At 36.7% G+C, this 20,651-nt stretch overlaps 1 protein-coding gene across 2 annotated transcripts in view; it reads right to left on the bottom strand.

Annotated features, from left to right (window-relative positions):
- Positions 1-20,651, bottom strand: part of LOC133519058 (agrin-like) — a 267,117-nt gene that overhangs the window by 145,133 nt on the left and 101,333 nt on the right. Inside the window, exon 1 of one of the 2 annotated variants that reach the window (XM_061852945.1) lies at positions 8,668-9,524. The exons of the other annotated variant lie outside the window; for it this stretch is intronic. Coding sequence (XP_061708929.1) covers positions 8,668-9,400 — 733 coding nt within the window. The 5' untranslated portion in view covers positions 9,401-9,524. Of the gene's footprint in view, positions 1-8,667; positions 9,525-20,651 lie in introns of those variants that run through there. 2 annotated transcript variants of the gene reach the window in all.

The following is a 20,651-nucleotide window of genomic DNA, read 5'->3' as shown; positions in this document are numbered from 1 at the left end:
AAAATCTTCCGTTGTTCGCGCCATCCCTTTTTTATATGTTACGGGTAATGTTAAAAGGTTAATTAAACTCAAGTTTACCCTGGTATAATTAGTATTACCAAAACCTTTTGGGTAAAGTCCGAGAATTTAAATAACCCAACCGGTTGGTTTACCCAACACTGGCTGGGTAATGTTAGGTGTTGCATCATCACTTCTCGACATTATCTTCCCCGTGTTAGGTAGACGTAACGTGGGTTTTGGGCTTTACCTAAAAGGCTTCGGTAATACTAGGAATACCCAATTTTTTTAACATGGCTATGCTGGTTGGCCGCGCCTGGGGCCAGTAACAGCTTGTGGGTGAGTGGGGTCAGTGGGGCCTGAGGGGCCGCGACACTGCCAAGTAGGAAGAGAGTAAGAAGAAAGAGAGATAGAATTTTAGATAACAGAGGGGAGAATAGGGGAGAGACATTTACAATTTTTTGTTAGCAAAAAAAAAACTATGACGCTATATAAACTTAATTTTAGGTAAATGATGAGTACTTTTAATTACAATTTTAGAGAACCTAAGACCTAGGGCAGAAGGCTCTGTGTAGCATTGACAGATTGACGTCGGTGATTTTCCCAGTGTGGGCGGGTAATATGATGATGGTTTCTTTTTCCTGTGCTTACTATTGGTGGTGGTAGTGTGTTCTTTTCTTAGTGATTTTTTTGATTTCTAACTCTCGGGCTTGGGCCAGAGTTATGGCATCGTCGGGATCTAATAAGACATGCCTCGGCCTACGTACACGTTTCCTAGGAGGGACCTTTCGTTGCTATGTTTCTCTGATTTTTCAAAGTAAGGGCGACAGAGAACTTTGAAATGCTGAGCCACCGTCGTGAGTTGAATGTCTTTATGAAGATCTTTATTTTTTACATACCATGGTACCCCTACTATCTTCCTTAGAAACTTATTCAGTAATGTTTGGAGGCTATGGATTTTATGTGAGAAGCTTTGGGCGAATGCCACTGAAGCGTAAGAGAATACGGTACGATACGAATCGCGATTTTGTAAATGTGTAGATTATTGTGAGTTGACATACCGCTATTTTTTTGTCATTAGCGAGTGCAAGCGTCCTAAGTAGAATGAGGCACGATTTCTAACCGTGCGGATATGTTTATGGAAATTTAATCTTTTGTCTAGTATGACTCCTCATTTTGCTTCATTTTTCCAAGGGATGGGCTGGCCGCAGAGGGTAACATTGGGAATTGAGGCTATCATTTTGTTGTAAGTAGAGGTTCGGGAAAATATGATGCCCACGCTCTATTCAGGATTAATCTCAACACGGCACAGTCTGCACCAATGTCCTAGGGCGTCAGAAGTCTCTTTCCAGCATGCTGGGAAGTGGCAGAATGCCAACGACATGTTGTACATTAAAAGCTAAATGGTAAGGATTTGGTCAGGAAGGGTTATAGTGATTTTATTAGAAATGCCATCTGACCCAGGGGTTTTCTTGTGTTTAAGTTTTTTAATTTGAAGTTTTAGTTCAGTGAGCGTTATAGGGGAAAGGGGAGTTGGGTCTGGTGGGTCGGACTGTTTCTCGGCAATGTAGTTAGAAACCATTTGTATATGTTCTGGGTCGGTAGGTTGAAGACTTGGGGAGCACTAGGCTTTCGGCTAGGCACTCAGCTTTATCTTGGTCTTCAAATGCAGTAGGTAAGCCGTTCCCTCTGTTAAGTGGAGGCATAGGTGTAGTATTGTCCGTTTTTAGGGACCTTGTAATTTTCTAAAAGGTAAGGTGACTAGGAGAGATTTCTTTAAGTGTGTTGGACCATCTGTTATTTCGCCAAAGTGCGGTTTTGCTATTTACATTTTTGATGGGTCTGTTTAATTTATTTTTATTGTCTCGTGAAGAGTAGGCATCGTATGCTCTAACAGCCGCGTTCTTCTCCCTCACCAGTTCAACCAGGTGTTCAGGGAGACGAGGAACATATTTTACGAAAGCGACTGCCATCTGACCTTCCAACCCAGAGGGTAAACTAGGCCTTATTGGGATTAGTCCGATTTCCTCACGACGTTTTCCTTCAACGAAAAGAGACTGGTAAATATCAAATGATATATCGTAGGTGCATAATAAGTTCCGAAAAACTCATTGGTACGAGTCGGGGTTTAAACCCGCGACCTTCGGATTGAAAGTCGCACGCTCTTGCCGCTAGGCTACCAACGCTTTTTTTTCGTTTTGCGTGCGAAGTTTTCTCGGTAATATTTACTGTAATAACAACCTCACTTTTAGTAAATAAAACCAACTAATATGCTAGGAGTGTTTTCAATACAATATCTACGTACTACCAAAACGCCGTAAAGTTCGTTATTGAAGTCGTAAAGTTGTGTTAAGAATTTCATTTGCCATAACATCTCGTAGTCCGCTGACGAATAAAATATAATTCTTCTATGTTATACTTGACTCCTTTAAGAGCAAGATAAACCTCTTACTTAAAATTCGCTGGAAATGTAATGCTACTACTGCATAATTCAATTGTACGCTATAATTCGTGTCATCCCCGATGACGCGTAGAACTGTCAAATCTAACCTTTAATCACATGACAATACGAGTTAAGACACGCGTCTTCGTGAATGACACGAGCTATATACTTAATACTTCTTATAGTCTCATTGGACAATTTCGAACCTGAAAACTTCTTTTGTACCTTCTGTGGGAAGTATTAGCTGCAATATTTAGAAATAGATAAAATTAGTACTACATGTTGCCCTCATGAACCCATTAGATGAAATGTATCTACTAAAAAAAAACAAAATATGAATGCTATTAAGGATTCGTTCAGTTATTTGATGAGCTATAAAAGTTGTCACTTCCGTGGGCAATAGTTGTGTGCATGTAAGTAATGACTTTATCACATTGGTTAAGGTGCAGTGGATTTAGACAGGAAGATATAAAAAAAACCGACCAAGTGCGAGTCGGACTCGCGCGCTAAGGGCTTCGTACATCACACAACTTTTAACAATGTTTCCTCTTGATGTAACTAAAGTGTTACGGCGCGGTGGCTTATATCTCTGCAACTATATAATAATATAGCTAAGTGTATGTATATTTGATATTGATCGCTGATTTTGCACTAGAAACGACGCATTCAGAGCTAAAATAACCCTTATGCGCGGTGTTTATTTATAGACCGCGAGCCAAGAACAATTTCCATGACCAATTGCCTCTCGGCTGAAAACTCGTGTAGTGGTTAACGGCTAGATATGATGAACCCTCGTGGACGTCAGCTGCCGCTCCGTTGGTGGGTTAAGGAATGGCAGCAACCGAAACACGTAACATAAAAATCATCTCCCGTTTGATACTTTGTCAAATGATAGTTCAGATGCTGTTGTTAATTAAAAAAATCGTCAGCCGGTTATATCACGTTGGTAAGAACATCAGCTGGTCGCATGAACATGTAAAAAATAAGCACTATATCTTTTATGGCAGCAATAACAAATCATGAAACTTTTGCATGTAGCATTTCATCAAGCGTAAACACCTGAAAAGCCATCAACGGATTACGCAATTTACACATTACGCATACTTTGCCGCACATAAAGTGGTAAGACGCATATTTTTTACATGTTTATTTTACAGCTGACGGTCATTCCACCGCGATAGAACCGGCTGACGGTTTTTTTAGTTTAAAACAGCATCTAACTAAATTATCATCTGAAAAAGTATCAGCCGGGAGGCGATGACTGATGAAATATGCTCCTGACCCGCGGTCTATTAGAGATTACTCATCAGTGCATGGATGGATTTAGAAAACCGTGCGTCATTTGGTATGGATATTAATTAAATAATACAACAATAAAATAAGTGGGTTAATAAAAATAGAAAAATAAAAAATCTGGGGCTTTTACAGATATTTTCAATCCCTTTTATTGGAGGTTACCGCAAAAGTGTATACCCACTTTGTCAATGGAATTCATTCATATGAATGGGTTTACAAAATTTACGTAAAGTAGCTCGGAAAGCAAGATGAAGAAATAAATATTCTTTACACATTCACGTTGACCCTAGAGGAACATTATCATTTGCTCAAAGAACAATTTAAGACCTACAGCTTGAAGTGTTCGCTGTGAAGGCCGAAGCCCGAGATACGGGAGTATAGTACTCAAGTACAGAACAAGTGACTATTAAACGCTAAGGACGAAGGCCGTGCTCCGCGTAAGGCCTACGGCTTCGGGCTTAAATTATAAAATTAACACTTATTCGTAAATTCTTGTTTGCCGCCCTTAATACACAATTTACTATTAGAATCACATAACGGTGGTATGATACCTATATTATTTGATATAATATCAATTATAATACATTATCAATATCGACTCATAAAGCAATTTTCATTTGTCCTCGCATATTTAACGTCAAACCATTATTGTCCCCGCCAGACCGGGGTATGATACTTTGGAATTGTGTCACCAGAAGAGACGTCAACTTAATTACTGTGTACGATCCAGCCACAGCGTATACATAAATACTTAAAATTTCTACGTTTTTCCGTCACATATTTATTGTGACGATAGTGGTAATGGCCTACTAGCCTTTATTAATATTTATTATGTGATTATATGTAACTCTAAAATGTACCTTTTTATTTGTATAGGATTTAAATTTAATTTTAATATTTTAATCATTTTTTTAATTTACGTTATTTTAATAATTTTATTGTAATATGGATCATTTATTATCTGTAATAAAGAATTGAATTGAATTGAATTGATTTGAATTGCGTCTTAGAATTAACTTCAATGTGGAATAAAAATCAAAACACAAGTTATTTTTCAAAGTTGTTGAACAAATGTTGGTCAGTTTGAGGAGTGCAGCCTACAGTTTAATTTATTGCTCTTGTTACAGGAAACACCCGGTATACCTAAGTATTTATAATTATAAATAATGTATATCGTCGTCTAGTATCCACAACATAAGCCTTATTGAGCTTATCGTGGGACTAGGTCGAACTGTGTACAATTGTTCTATAATATTTATTTAATTGTTTTAGGTTAGGTTAGTTAGTTAGATCGTGTGCTTTAACACGACAACATTACCGTGGCTTGGCGTGGCCAAGTCTTTCGACATTAAAAGTGCAGTACTAATTTACTATATACCTAAACGATTGAACTTTAAAGGCAGCATGGTAGGTAATACAATCAGTTCGAAGCTTTAGTTTTCGACTGACATATAGTTATATTATGAGTTATGTGAGAACTTTCGGAATATTATACACTTTGTTACCTGAAAGGGGTTTCATAAAACTGAATTATAGCCATAACCTTAACTCGGTCTTGAGGAGGCTCGTAAAGTAGCATCTTGGGCTCTCACAGGACACGTGGAGTCGGGTGTTGTTAAATTTTATGGAAACTCCACTGGATACAATAGAAATATGTAAATTAAGCGAACGTCTTAAGTTACTGTACTCGGTAAGAAGCCTTTGAAATTGGCCAGTTAGAAAGGCATCTCGTAAACGGAATTGTCCATAACATTCGGGCGGAATAAGAATGTAGCACGTACGGCATACGGAGATCTGGAATAAAGAGTCCGTGGTCCATCGTTAAATTGGAATTCATGTTATGTTGCCATCACAGCGTTCTATTCAGCTAAATGCAAGCAGGGAATACCGTGGCGTCCTCAAGCGCACCGTATTGAACTTGCTTCTTACCAAGTTAAACCATTCCATTTTGTCGTGTGAGACGTTAGGTACGTATTCTTACAGAAAAGCACATTTTGGAAATTGTGAATCGTGACCGCATTCCGGTTGTATTTAAATAGAGTTCTGTTCCCGACGGAGCAACCACACGACGTAAAAATTGGATTTGAAATAGGATATTTACAAAGTTCTTAGCTATACATACGCGTAAATGACGGCGTAGTTTTAACCGAGTCTCCAAACAATGCGTCAGCGAAATTGTCTTATTCTTAAGTCACGTCCCCTTCATCCTGTAAGGAGATTATATTTATCACCCTTACCTGACTTAGTCTTATGAAAACAAAAGCATGACAACGCATCACCATCACACGGTAATTGATTTTAAAGGATATTTACTGCCGAAATACCTAATACGATACCAAATACCTTCTTAATAAAATGTAATGATTATATCAACTTATAAAATAACAATGGACAAAAAAAACTTGTATTCTTTACAGTGTGGGTGTACTATAAATTATAATAGATGTAATAAATGGTCATTGCTTATTGCTTGTTATGTATTAATCGATTCCGAAAACGGACTTCATGTCAAAGAATAACCGCATAGAATGTATAATATCGTAAACCGTATCTTTAGTTTTTGTATAAAATGCAAGTTGGCGACGCTCGTGCGGCGGCGGCGGCGCCCGCGGCTCGCGGCGCTTGGCCGGGTTTTCTCCGGCACGGCGCCCACGCGACGCCTTATCTGCCGTGTTCTCCTCACATAGAAATTTACACGTGCTTGCGAGTGCCAGAACCGTAATAACGCAGTCGTCGCATTTTATCTGCTAGCGTGGCAGCTGCGACTGGTCCCGGCCCGATATGCAGCGTCGCTTATGAACATCCAACAACACCCGCGGGACGTGGGCGACCGGCCGCAGCCGCCGCATTTTATAACCTTTTTATTCCATTGTCACTCCGGCGAAGCGACGTAACCGAGGGAAAAATAAATTTTACTCTTTATCTAAATGTCAAATCGTTCGGATTCGATCGAATCAGTTTCCAAATAGTTTTAATAAATCTCCTTTTACGGCTTTCGGAGCGGGCGGCGGGTGATATCAAGCGGGACATATAACAGAATCACGCGGCGACTTATCGAGTTATATTTTGTTGTGACCGCTGCGCTTGTTCCTGGTAATAATAGGGTGAGTTTAATTGAAAGAGTGTCAATAAATTTGTTAACGGCGGTCGCCGACGTCGGTGGTCTCGATAAACTAAACCGTCCCCGGACGCGCGACAAATCCCGCAGGATCGGACCCTTGCTCTGAAGGACGATAGTTTGTTTTTATCTACTGCCGGCCTTGTCTTCATTATAATAATATATCTTTCAAAAGGTTTATCTCTCAAAACAAATCTTTCGCTTATCTTGTCTTACTCCACATTGATTTGAATTTTACTGTGACATTATGAACACAGGCTTCCTTCGCTTTGATAGAAAGTGAGTATAAATTTCATCAAATAGAATAATGTATTTTTCATGTTTGTGTAGAAGACCAATCACACAATTTGGGATTTGTTTTCTCACGATATGACCCAAGCCCACGGCTCGGTTCTTAGAATACATTTGGACGAAGGAGTTTATGTTAATTTACGAAGCGTTCCTAACTGTGGATGTGGTATGATAAAATTTAAAGCCAAGGAAAGGTTAGGGGTAAGGGCTAATCCTCTGTCTAAAATTTCAAAAGTGCTCTGAAAGTTGCAAAAGTGTAATAACTATTATATAAATTAAATATTAATAGGTCTACCACTAATATCTGACCGTTGGTAAAGAAGTTGCGAGTTGATTTTCTAGTAGGAGGTAGCTGAATTTTGGGACTGAAATAGTAATACAAAAAAGTTTCACGCAGCCAAGCCTTCAACGAGTCTGTAACAGACCATAAAGACTTCTACCTAACCACCTAAGTTAGACGCCATACCGACTTATAGAAAATTTAATCGTTTTGAATTTCGAACTCTACTTTGATTCATTTACTTATTATTTGTTATTCAGTGTCACATTTGAACTTTACTTAGTATGACAAAGTAAATGTAGTCCGTCCATCCCAAACAAGGCAAGCGCGTGTCAAAAACACAAAATAGTTATCAATTTTTCGTTGGCTTACAGCCAGATAAATAAAATTGGCCAGTGTTTATATATGTAAGATAAAGTAGTCCAATGTAATAGTCAAAATCTTTCACGTTTTACTGTTATGGAATAAAAAACGTAAACACAAATTTTACAAACATGGTATACAAATATTTACAAGTTCAACATCAACCACTTCATCTACCTGTCATCGATGGTTTGATCAAGTCATGTCCAAAAATCCATTTCGGGCTTAACGGTTTTACGATTGCAGTCCAGCTATGGGCCCAACAATTCACACCCGATAATCATCTTGGAGATAAGCGCCGCCGGTACATCACAGGGAAATTACACAGAAATACACACAGACCGCGCATAAGTACGTTTACGTATCTAGTATCGTAAATATACAGTTTAGCTACTTATTCAAAATATGGAGAAGTAAAAGAAGCTTTTATGTATTACATAATACACAGTCGCCATCAGATATATCGGCGCGGCCAAGGTGCTCAATAATATCTGAACGTACCTCTATTGTCAAGTCGTTAGAGTGCGTGTTCAGATATTTTTGAATACCTTAGTTATATCTGATGGCAACTGTACTTGACGTATAGTATAAATAGATTATTATTTGTGCAGAAAGAAAATGTAAATTCATGGTACCTATGATTTCTCACGACGTACAATTTCACTAATATTCGTATGATTAACAGATAATAGACAAGTAGTTTATATCACGTTTGTTAGTAAAGTAGGTACATCACAAAAGGACAACACAGTATGTATACAAACAATGTAGGTTAGTGGCACCACAACCACTGTTTACTAATATTGCACAGTCTTCCATCCTCACGCATTTCAGCCGGTTATGACAATTTTTTTAATATTTTCTTTGCAAATATCTTACCTTTTATCATAACCTTTACTTGACGAGCAAGATCAAGATTTAAGGGCACTGGGTCTATTAATAACTTGAGAGCAGACGACGACTCATCGCTGGTGAAGAGTAGTGCCGACCAACCTCGAGCGCTAGCGCACCCCCGCCTCCAAGCTCCACCCTCGGCCAAAACGTACGCCCGATTCGTCGAGTTGCTTGTCCTAGTCTCGAAGTTCAATATTTCACTCAATACACCAAGGTCACCTTTTAAAACTCGCCTTATCAACACTTTAAACACGTACAACTTTACTTTCTTCACTTTTCTTTTGAAAACACTTGATATTTTCCCGGTTACGATGTATCTTGACACAGTAACAATCTGCTTTAACGTATTTTTGTTTTTAAACATCGAGTTATTATAAAAACATGGTGGCGGGTCGTTGTGAGCATTTATTACGGTATTCCGTTTATTTACTTTTCCCTTTATTACAGTTTCCGCATCGACTGAAAGCACTACAGCTACCGTTACAGCAATTGCAACGGCGAAAAAACTTTGCGCAGTCATTTTGATAACGTAATTTTCGAGATCAACAACATTGTGTTCATAAACTGTATAACACTTTAGAGCATCATACGAAACGTTCAAATTGTTTTCAATATTATAAGCCACATTTTTAACTTTAAAATCGCACTGTCCCACGTAAAGGCTGCAGGCTGTTAGGTATTGTGCGAGGTGCGCGCGCGCCGGCCGCCGTACGAACATCGACTGGAGGCTGTATCGATGCAGCTTGCAGCCTGTTGCCACTACTTATCCCATCACTATTAACACTGAATGTCATTGCCATTTTAATATAGTACTTATATTGCTGTTTTCGTATTTAAACGTGCTAAATTAATTTATGTTTACACAAATGATCATTGCCTGTTTAATATTATATTTAATATTATATATTGCGTTATATGCGATACTAGTATTAAATATATGACAGCTCATTGTAAAGTTGTTATTATATCTAACGCTTTTAATTAGTTTGTATTAAATTAAACTTAATTTACAAAATTAACAGTCAAACGCATCGCAGTTACTGTCTAACCAAATTCAAACTATGTACAAGTATTATATTGCAAATGCGCAATTGTAACTAGGTAACAGGCAGTACAGGTGCGCAAAGTATGTACTTATTTACTAAAATTTTACTTGCGTACGGTAGTCAGCATCAAATAGTGACGGCCGAAGTGACCAAATCCTTTACTTTATATTTACAAAAGTGTGTTAAACTTCATGCTGACTGTACAGGTTATACATACCGTAGCTTTTTGGGTCTCCAAACTAGCATATAAAATCTACTTACGAGTGAGTATAAAAATGTAACCGATCTAAGTATGTAATTTTTGTTTTAATCGACATGTTCTGTCGCTACAAACTAGCTTTATTTTACTTAATAAGTGAGAGCACCTTTTTAACATACGCTTATTCTTACTAGCAAGATAGGTAAATGGGTACAACACGCCTATATTATTCGTGAAAATTAACGAAAATGTGAAGCTAAAGGCTTATGTTAGGACCCAAAAGTTTGTAGCAATTGGATGCCCAATAAACTTTCTAACGTTAGCCGTGACTAGCGTGTTATATTAGTCGGTAACCCTTAACACAAGCCTAACTTTAACGTGCCCGTAGTTTTTGCTTCCAAACAGCCTATTCCCTAGTCCGGTCTCGGCCACGAATTGCAGTAACAGTTGGAAAACAAGGTAATAATGCCATCAAACGCTCGTATCGTGAAATCACCGATTGGTGGACAAACCATCCAGTTTACCGTGTGTAGGCCATGAATACATTAGGCACCAGTGAGAGCGCTCACGATGTACTATGCTCGGTTGCTCGGTGCTAGCGCTCATGGTGTAGTAAATTAATAAAGCTAAATTTAGTCAACTACAAAAATATTTAGTAAAACGATACGGTAAGTATAAGAAATATATACCCTCATCTGCTATTTATTAGTGATAGGACATAAATGATAGATAATATTCACATTGACATATTGTAAATAAGTTGCCTATTTAAATTGCTTACGGACAGTATTAAATAATAATTATTATTCTTTTTTTATCTACTTCCCTCATTTATTAAAAAAAATCGTATACTAGTTACAACGGTTGCCAGCTTTGCTCTCGGCCCAACTGTGGGGTTGCTAGATTTTAACAGGGGAGTAAGCGGTGTTAATATATCCTCATGTGTTATTTAATCGTATATTATATCATATGAAAGCGTAATTCATTCTTAATCAAACTATAATAGGTTGACTTATTAAATAGTCGGTCCAGTCCAAGGTTGACTAGATTTTAGATGTATATTTTAATCTACTTCCCACATTTTATATTTAAAAATTGTACACCAGTTATGTACCAAACAGAATTGAAAAAAGTTTTATTTATTATCACTAATAAATAACAGATGAGGGTATATATTAAAAACATTTTAAGTCTCGACCATTACACATTTAGAGTTTTGAGTTATGAGTATCTTTGATATTTTTACACTAAAGACATAAATTTCTTGCAGTTACAAATTATTCTGGTCTATTCTGAGTATTTTTTTAAATGATATTTGCTTATTTCGTTATTGTTTACAAAACTGCACCGTTTCAATTCGTATTGACGGTTCTGTTGTTGTTCAAAAATTTCACAAATATATAAAAATGTGTTCCTCGCTTTACGTGGATTGCACGTGGAACCGCGTGGGCGAACAAGTAGTCCGATCTCCGTGGGTGTAATTCCAATCGGTTACCAAGCACAGGCGAGTCGAAAGCGCCAGCGAACCAATATAAGTGAGCAGTGTGATTAAGCATACTTCTTGCACATTTCCAGATCAGGTTAGACTGTTCGCTCGTAAACTCGAGTCGTCCTTCCTTACGCAATAAATTGGGAGTACTCGACCGTGGTGCAAGCCCAGAGCAACGGACGATGTCGCGACGTAAATAATTACAATCGAACAAAAGATAAACTATGCGATTACGAGACTCTGGGAATGCATATGTAGCAGAATATGTATAAGAAATTGGTGCAGTTAAATTTTAGGGTGAGTACCTTTCTCATGTTATTGACAGATCTTGGCGTCACTAACCTTAATCCTGACGAGTCGAATAGGTCACCAGATTTGCTGTTAAATAAAATAGTCAGCAAAATAAATGATAATACATACATACATATATACATTCGTGGGTTCGTAATTCAATTAATCCAGACATTTTATGCGTGGAGTATATGACCAGATTAAGTGTCAAGACTTTATTTATTAGTATTAAGCCGTAATCATAAAACAGATAAAATTTATTGACATTTAGGAGGTAGAAATTACGTTTTAAACACATGCCAAGTTCTCTCATCTCTAAATCAAATTGCAAATATAAATACAACCGAACAAAAGATATGAAAAATTAAATCAATAAAACGTCAGACCAGTTTACGTCATTAATGAAGTATTTATTTGACCTTTAAATAAAAAAAATATGTATACAATACCTACAAGGATACTAGTACATATACAGTAGAACCTACAATTTTGAAAATTTTGGAACAAAAGTTGAAGTTATCCTATTTCCTGAGAAACAAGTGTAGACTTTGTAAAAACTCTAAAGACTGAAGTTTTTTGTAATAAAAAATAAATAATTTCGAGTGAACAATTTTCTATTTGCACCAAATGACAGTAAATCGATTACATGACATGAATTATGGAATATATTGATATTATACACAAAAATTAAAAAGAAACTATTAAAAATTTTCACGTCTGCGACAGAGAAAGCTACAACAATATTAATCATTACTAGAAATAGTACATTGTAGGAGAGGCCGGAAAACCGCTCAAAGATGGACGAGTGAGTTTGAGTATCTCAAATAATACGAGTCCATCTTTAGCGTTTCCGGCCGAGGCATTACATAGTGCTTTTCACGACTACTGCGAGGAAATAAGAGAGCATTTGCATAAATGTAAGTCCTTTAATAGAAATTATTTTTTTATTGGTGAGGACAATTGTTGAAAGAAAGCGATGTATTTTTGCCAGGAACAGTTATATATTCTTCACTCACTCACTCATTTTTATAGCGTAGATACATGTTGCTTGTATTTTTAGTCAAACACAATTTACAATTCAGTAAGTATTTTCCGATCCCGCCTTTTTTACTTTTTTTATCACTTTTTTTTAACAATTATGGCCTGGATGCGAGTCCTTTAAGCCAATTTTTATCACTTTTAAGAGGCGTTTTTTCTGTTGTTTCTTCAAACCGACTCTAAACTTAGAAGCGTTTTTGCTGAAAAAACCACAAACAGCTACAAAAGTAAAAACGCCTTAAGCGTGAACTGAATGGTTTTTACGTTTCTTTTTTTGAAACAAGTAATTGGTCCTATACATAACCAAATTTTGTTTTGAAGGATAAAATTGCGCCAAAAAAAGACCTTTTACCATCACCAATGACAGATGATGATAGCAATGAAACATTGTAGTAGTGGTGGTTTAGGTGCTACAGCTATTGCCTACTTTCTAGCTTGGTTTCAGACCATCTATTGCCACATTTCCGAGCAGGGGCGTGAAAAAAAAGTGTTGTAGCTTTCTCTGTCGCTGACGTGAAAAAAATTAATAGACAATGGACTGTAATGGTTGAATTAAGGCTTCGTATACCAAACTAAAATCGCATACTTTTCACTATGGGATCCCGACTAACTAATAAAGATAAGATAAGATAAAGATAGTTTTAATATTCAAGTAGGCATTCTACAATGCGCTTATGAACGTCAAGTAAAACTACACCGGCTCTAACCCTACACCTCTGACCCGAGAAGATTTAAATCCCCCCTCAATTGGAGGAGGGTATCCCAATATGGACCCGCAAGAAACTCGGCGGGACACATCTTTTCAAAATATTACATCTTATAATTAACATGCATTAAATAAGAAAAAATACAATTTAAATTACTATAGAAAACATATCTATAGAAATATGTATATTCATATCGATACGCTTTTAATCAACCATAATAAATTTAACCAATCACGTGCCGCCGCGGTCAAGAGGCCGAAAAAAAGACGATAGCTCAAATAAATTGTATATTATGGGTTGTATAGTGGAAACAATGGCTTTATAGGTTAGAAACGCGCATGTGACACCCTTAAAATAGCAATATCCTTGGACTACAAAGACCATTTACCGTTTTATGTTAAGTCTCTATAGGCCAAAATCGAGAAATAAAACTGTCCAAAAATAATATAGCAAGGAGCAAGTACTAGGGCCTCATGAGTTACGATATTGAAGCGCGTATGAATGTATCGCGGCTGCTATAAGTAGTAAATAAGTATTATTTTTGTTGACTCATAGCAAAAATATTGTATACAATATTGATATCATCAAGCTTTTCGATCTCGAATCCAATAAGGCCACTCAGCAAGCTTCGTGGCTTTAAAACGATTGTATAAAAACGATTATCTTATCTGTATTATATTTTTAAAACAAATGATTAAAATCTATGTTGGAAAAAGATCCAAAAAATTTAACACAGCCTTGATTTTAATGGACCGTATATTTATAATAAACTTAATGAAACACTAAATATTTATTACAAAACTATAAGGGAATGCAAAAATATTGTTACACGTCTGATTTTTTTTTGTATTGTTTAGCAGTGTACTATTTTAGTAAGTAGTAGAAATACGTTTATGGATTCTAATAACTTATAAGGTTTAACGTTTCAAATAATTTATAGATTGTCACATGTGATACTCCAGTATCAATCTGGATAATAAATTAAATTTATTGTCATCCACAATGACGTGCAGATTTGTTAAATCTAACCTTTAATAACATGACAATACGACTCAAGGCACGCGTCTTCATAAATGACACGATCTATAATGAGTACAGAAAAACGTCCATAAGCCTTGATCATTGTTTAGTTTATAATTTATAATATTATCAGATTTTGCACGCGACTTCGTGTGTGTTATGTTGAATATTTTTTGTCCACTCGGCTTTTTATTGATTCTCCATACAAACTTCCAACCCCTTTTTGAAAAAATACATACAAATTTTATTTTTACGAAATGTGAAACGATAAGAGCCCAAAAGGGAATCACATATACTTAAAGTTTACTTAATACCCCCAAGAAAATCATAGGTGGACTAAGTGTATTTTTAGTTTACTTAATTGATCCGGGTGATCTGAGCTAGGTGAACAAAGTCAACTACAGGTCTTATAGGTAGTCCTTTATTAAAGAAATTATTTATTCCTTTTACAAATGTTCACCCCCACTCCCTCCTTTTTTACTTAAAGTTGCATATGAATAAAATAAATAATATAAAGGTAAAGGAGCTGCAAAGATGCATATGCTGCATAATATGCGTTTGCACTTTGTCAGCTGTGTGTACGTTTAAGTTGTCCAAATATCTAATATAGACTTACGGCCCAATTCGGACTTTAAGATACGTATTAGGTCTCGATACAATATGGATCGGATATGTCAGTGTCAAAAGTGACGTTTCTTCAAACAAATACGTCACTTTTTACACTAACGTATCCGATTCATATCGTATCTAGACCTATTTGACGTATCTTAAAGTTCGCATCGGGCCGACAGGCACGTGCTACGTACCTACTACGTACCACAGCAATTAACTTATTTATTAACGTCTCGTAAATATTTACGGACCTTCTACAATAAGTGTAAACTGCAGCTTTATTGGTGAAGTAGTCGTTTGGTAAGCGTGTTTATAGAAGTTGCGAGTTCAAATCCCATTGGTAAGCAAATTTCCTGTTACTAGAATTTCAATACTAGAATTTGGTCTGTGATACATTTGATCTTAGGTTACTTATACCTATAGTAGGTTGCGTTGTTTATTGTTATTGCGCTAAGCCTTTTGCCTAAGAAATATCCAGCATTTATGTTTTCTAGTTATAAATAAAAAGTAAGGAGACACAAAGTAATTGGACTGGTTCATCATATTTCAAGAATCTTGTATAACAAGCAGTGGCAGACTACCCACTGCGCCAACGCTGTCGCTACCAACATTTAAATGTTTTCTTAAACTAGCCATTTTCCGTATATATTAGACTCACCGAGCATGACTTGTGTCAGTATTAAAATGGATATTTATTTTACGATCACTGTGAAAGTTTAATACTGTATAAAGTATTTGCTGTTTTATCAGTTATTTCCATTTACCGTATACAGCGACCTAGGATCGGTTTTACGATGGCTTGATATTATTTTATAATCATACAACTATTGTTTTGAATGGTAAAAATACACAGACTACACAGCACAGCGTGGGATGTTTCCGAGGAATTTCCCAAGGAACTTTCCCAATTGATCGGTTGCATAGTGCATACTGTCGAATATAAAAGTTAATTATAAAAGCAATATTCCTTTGCTGTTTTGCTTGCATGTACATTTCCTAAGATGTTTTCAAAGCAAGGGAATATTTATTTTATATTTTTTACAGTCAACATTTAACTGATCTTCCCGGTAATTTGCTCATGGGGAAAATTTCCAGGAAGAGGAGTTTCCAAGCAGCGCATCAATAAAACAAAGACATTTCTGATTGATATTGCTATCGGCCTGGTGACTTCTTCAGACATTTACGCCTCCTATACGATGTAGTTTTTTTGCTTTTGGAAACAAGAAACATAAATAAGAACCTAAGTCAAAACTACTAAAATAGAATACTCTAATTATGAGAAGAAATAAATTTATCAATAACCGATCTAGCTGCGCCAATGCATGTGAGTGATATGACAGACGATTAACTTTCCTCATTATAGGTTCTACGGGTATATGCAAAGAGTCCAATCATGTTGTTCTAGAAGGCTAGGACTAACAAAGATGCACTAAATGTCACTTAAACGGTACAACAACGCCTTCACTTCGTCTGGAAAAAATTGGCGCCACTTACTTAGCAATAAATCAAACATATTTACGGTACTATTGTTGTAGTCTAACTTTAACTAACAGTTTAGTTTAGTTCATAATGTAACTCGACTATCGACAATAAATGCCGCTCGCGATTTATTAACTACACGTAGAGCTTGAACGTTTAGTTTTGCTTTTCACTGTAAGAAGGTATCAGAATACTAAAATTAAATTAGATTAAACAAGACTTGCAAACTATGTCATGTTTATGACGTATTTAACCTAATCGCTGTTACCGCAATCATCCCCTTTGTCATTTCACAAATGCTGTTCCGGGGAAGCTGCAAATAATCGGAAATGAAGAGCACGAAAATCCTTGGCAAGTTCCGTACATTAGGGTAAGAGTAAGAATGGCAGGTCCGTCGGCTGAGTCTCATACTTGGTTGCAGCATTGGAATGCAATTCGAGCATAGCTGCGGCAGACAGCGATCGATAATTGCATTTTGTGGTCGAGCCGCGCTCCACTTGGCCGCTAACACGCGCGATCGAACGAAACGCAAACAAACTTCGGTTTTCTTGCACAAATTCATTCTTATAAACACTCTGGTTCGACTGAGCTGCGAAATGCTTTCATGCTTTCGCGTATAGCAAATATCGGTACCATTGTTCTGTTTCAATTTGCTCTCAGCAATATTGGTAATGGACTTGGAGCTATTCCTTTAAGTACATACAATAGTAGCCGTCTATTGTAGGTAGGTACATTCATGTAGGGTTTGAACCCACATGAAGAAAACAAACACCAACAGCTTAACTACATGTATTTCTATATTGTGGTTCACAGTCAATTTAACGGCAGCTTGACTCGCGCACGTCCCGTGCAGACTGTGACCGCATCTTTGCAATCAGACTATCTTGATTCACTTTTTTACCTTACCTTAGTACCGAACCACAGTAGTGAAAAGTGCACACGGGGTCTACGTTCCTCTTAGTTCTTACCACATTAGGTAGGTACATCGTACATCTGTTAAGTAGCCATAATTTCATCGCATTCTGTGAACCTGTTTAAGCATTAGCACTGGAAACAGTCATGAATATTTTCAAATCATTTAATTGAAAAACAAACCAAATCTAAATCAAATCAACTATTTATCATCAGGCATTGAACGCCTATTATTATATACATAGGTTATAGGCCCATAGGTTAGACTCACATATGTAGGTATCTGTGTAAGAAAGAAAGAAGAAAGTAAAAACATTACATACAGTATTAATATTTGTCAACACAATGGCATGATTCTGTAAAATGTCTGTTGGTTTCGATTGCGTTTATAAGCTGCGCTTCTTGATAACATTTTAATAGATTAAAGTCGCACCGAGTTTTATTTCCCATTCCTGCTAACACATTTAGGATACTTAAACGATTCAGGAGCAATACCAAATTCGGCTGTAAGTCGGGTTTTATTGTTAATCCTTATAACAAAATACGAATTAAAAGCGGCATTCTCGTTTTATCGCATCGTAAATTTGGATATTTTATTTAAGTTATACCAAGCGCCAATAATATCTGTAAATACAGGGTTCAAAAGTGATAATTATAAATGTGGCATACTGTTTTTTAAGACATCGGTTTTTTAGCAATTCCTTAGGAAAACACAATCCCACCAAAAACATCTTCATGTAAAATATTGCCAAGATGGCATCATAAGGCTGGCACTGCCAAAAAGTTATCAGATTTCATGTAGAGCCAACCTTCTAACTCTACAAGACCGAACTTCACAAACTCTATACCTTAGTCAAGATATGTGGCTTGGCTGTTTCGTTACTACAAGAATTATTGTATAACAAAAAAGTAATGATAAAGTGTGCATATGTTACGAGTAATGTTAGAAGGTTAATAAACTCAAGTTTACCCTGGTATAACCAGTATTACCCGAGCCTTTAGGGTAAAGTCCGAAAATTGAAACAACATTGTCTGGGTCTACTATATCATTCTAGGTCTACTCAATACTGGCTGGGTAATGTTAGGTGTTGCATCATCACTTCTCACATTACCCTCCTAGTGTTGGGTAGCTAGACCTTTGGTTGAGTTGCCTTTTGGCTTAGGTAATATTTGACGTCATATCTAGAGAATTTTGTTTATCTGGGATAATCCAAACCCAAGTTATAAGGGTTTAAAAAAATGATGTAGCGCTTCGAGAAAAGGTAGGTAGTGCCCTTGCGCTTCGCTTGGCTCGTCTTGGCGGGAGCACTACTGTGCCCCCAGATGTAGGTAACAAACATCGGTATTTTTTTTTTTCATGCCAAGGCATGTAGCGTCATGAAACCCGTTGTATAAACAATATTTATTGATTAGTTATTCGTTTAGGATTTTTTTTATTCTACGTCGGTGGCAAACAAGCTTACTGCCCAGCTGTTGGTAAGCAGTCTCCGTAGCCTATGTACGCCTTTTCAAATTTAATGTATGTGCATATTACTAACAAGAGACTGCGGATAATGAAGCATGTGTACGTTTGGGAGTGTTTATGTAATAAATCGGGTGCCCCGAGCGCTCCGGAGCGAGCGCCGCGTAGTCAGGCGAACGCAATTTGTACCATTTCTCTCGTATGCCTGGCGACACTTTTGCGGATTGCAGCGAAAGCACTACGTGGATACACCGCATTCCTTCACAACATGAACTCGAAGTAAAGCTAAAAAACTACGCAGCAAAAGATCAATGCAAAATTTTCATAAAACATCTTCCGACCCAGCAAACACAAGATAATTTCCCCGGTAGCGTCTCCCTAACGAGCACTAAGTTTTACTACAGTTTGTTCATTTAAAAACTTCACTTAACATTGTTAAGAATATTTCTAGAACCAAAAGGCTACTGGAGAAGCCGGTTTTGCATAAAATAACTATCGATGCAACCGAGCATTGTGTTGGAGCGTTGCAGTCGCGGGATGTAATTTGTCGGACATTTCTCTTGAGTGTCGCCGTAACAAAGCTACGATCGAGCTGACGTGGAACTATCGATAATACTGTACGGAATTAGTGCCTTTGTTCTTATTATTCGAGCTTCTCGTTTTTTAAATGCTTGTATACTCGCAACGGTTGAGTAATTCCATCAACTAATAGAAATGTATTACGTATAATAAGTATAAGACTTAGTCGATCGTCCAGAGCCGCCCTCATTAGGGGATTCTGTTTTCAAATTCACCAACTCATTTATGTATATAATTCAGTATATTAATATATTGTACGAGTTATTTTCCAAATTTTTGATCAATGTACGAGTAATATACTTTTTCAACACACTTGCTCAAAACGACGTTTTTATTCCACCGATTTTTGGCTCATATTTCATGATATTAAGCACGCGTGCTTTTTCAGTATATTAAAACGCTCGTGCTTTTTCATTAAATTATCCGACTGAGTTAAGAAGGTAACTGATTGCTAATAATATGCATGGAGCGGAAACGGAGCCTTCTTAATTTGGTCGAATAATAAATTTTTTTTAACCAACTATAAGGTTTCAAGTGTTAGTTCAAAGAGGTTTTATCACACCAAACATAATTTATAGATTAAATCATCTCGTAAATTAAATTAATGAACAAACATAACATTTTATCGATTTGATCTCTATCCGTCGAATAGAAATACGAAAATATTAGCTATTAAAAAAATATATAATTTGCTGTTTGTCGATTTTGGTCGCGCCTTGGCCTTGCGCACGCATTGCAATCGTGCGTAAAAAAAATAACGCGCCAGCCATTTTCCGTATTTGTTATAAAATTGGAATGGGTTTGCATGTTTTTAGTTTATATATTGACGAAAATGTCATTTTCAAGCATTGAAAATGAAGAACACATACAATTGACGCTGCCAGTAATACTAATAGAGGCAAGAGCCGAGAACTATTGCCTTTTAACATCAAAATCGGGTGAAAAATAATTGGCGGCATATATAACTTTTATTCAATGGAAAATCAGCAAAAACGTCCAGTCCTTCTTGGAAAACATGTTGGTAGCTTACTTCAATGAACTGGCGAATAAGTGTCTACAATCCCAGCACGCTGTGGTGCAATTATTGGATGTTAAAACTGTAAGCGACCATTTTGTAAGTTGTACTTTTACTGTT

This window comes from Cydia pomonella, chromosome 6, assembly GCF_033807575.1.
Source record: "Cydia pomonella isolate Wapato2018A chromosome 6, ilCydPomo1, whole genome shotgun sequence".
NCBI lineage: Eukaryota > Metazoa > Arthropoda > Insecta > Lepidoptera > Tortricidae > Cydia > Cydia pomonella.
The sequence above is the reverse complement of the archived record's forward strand: the minus strand, read 5'-3'. Positions and strand labels throughout refer to the sequence as shown.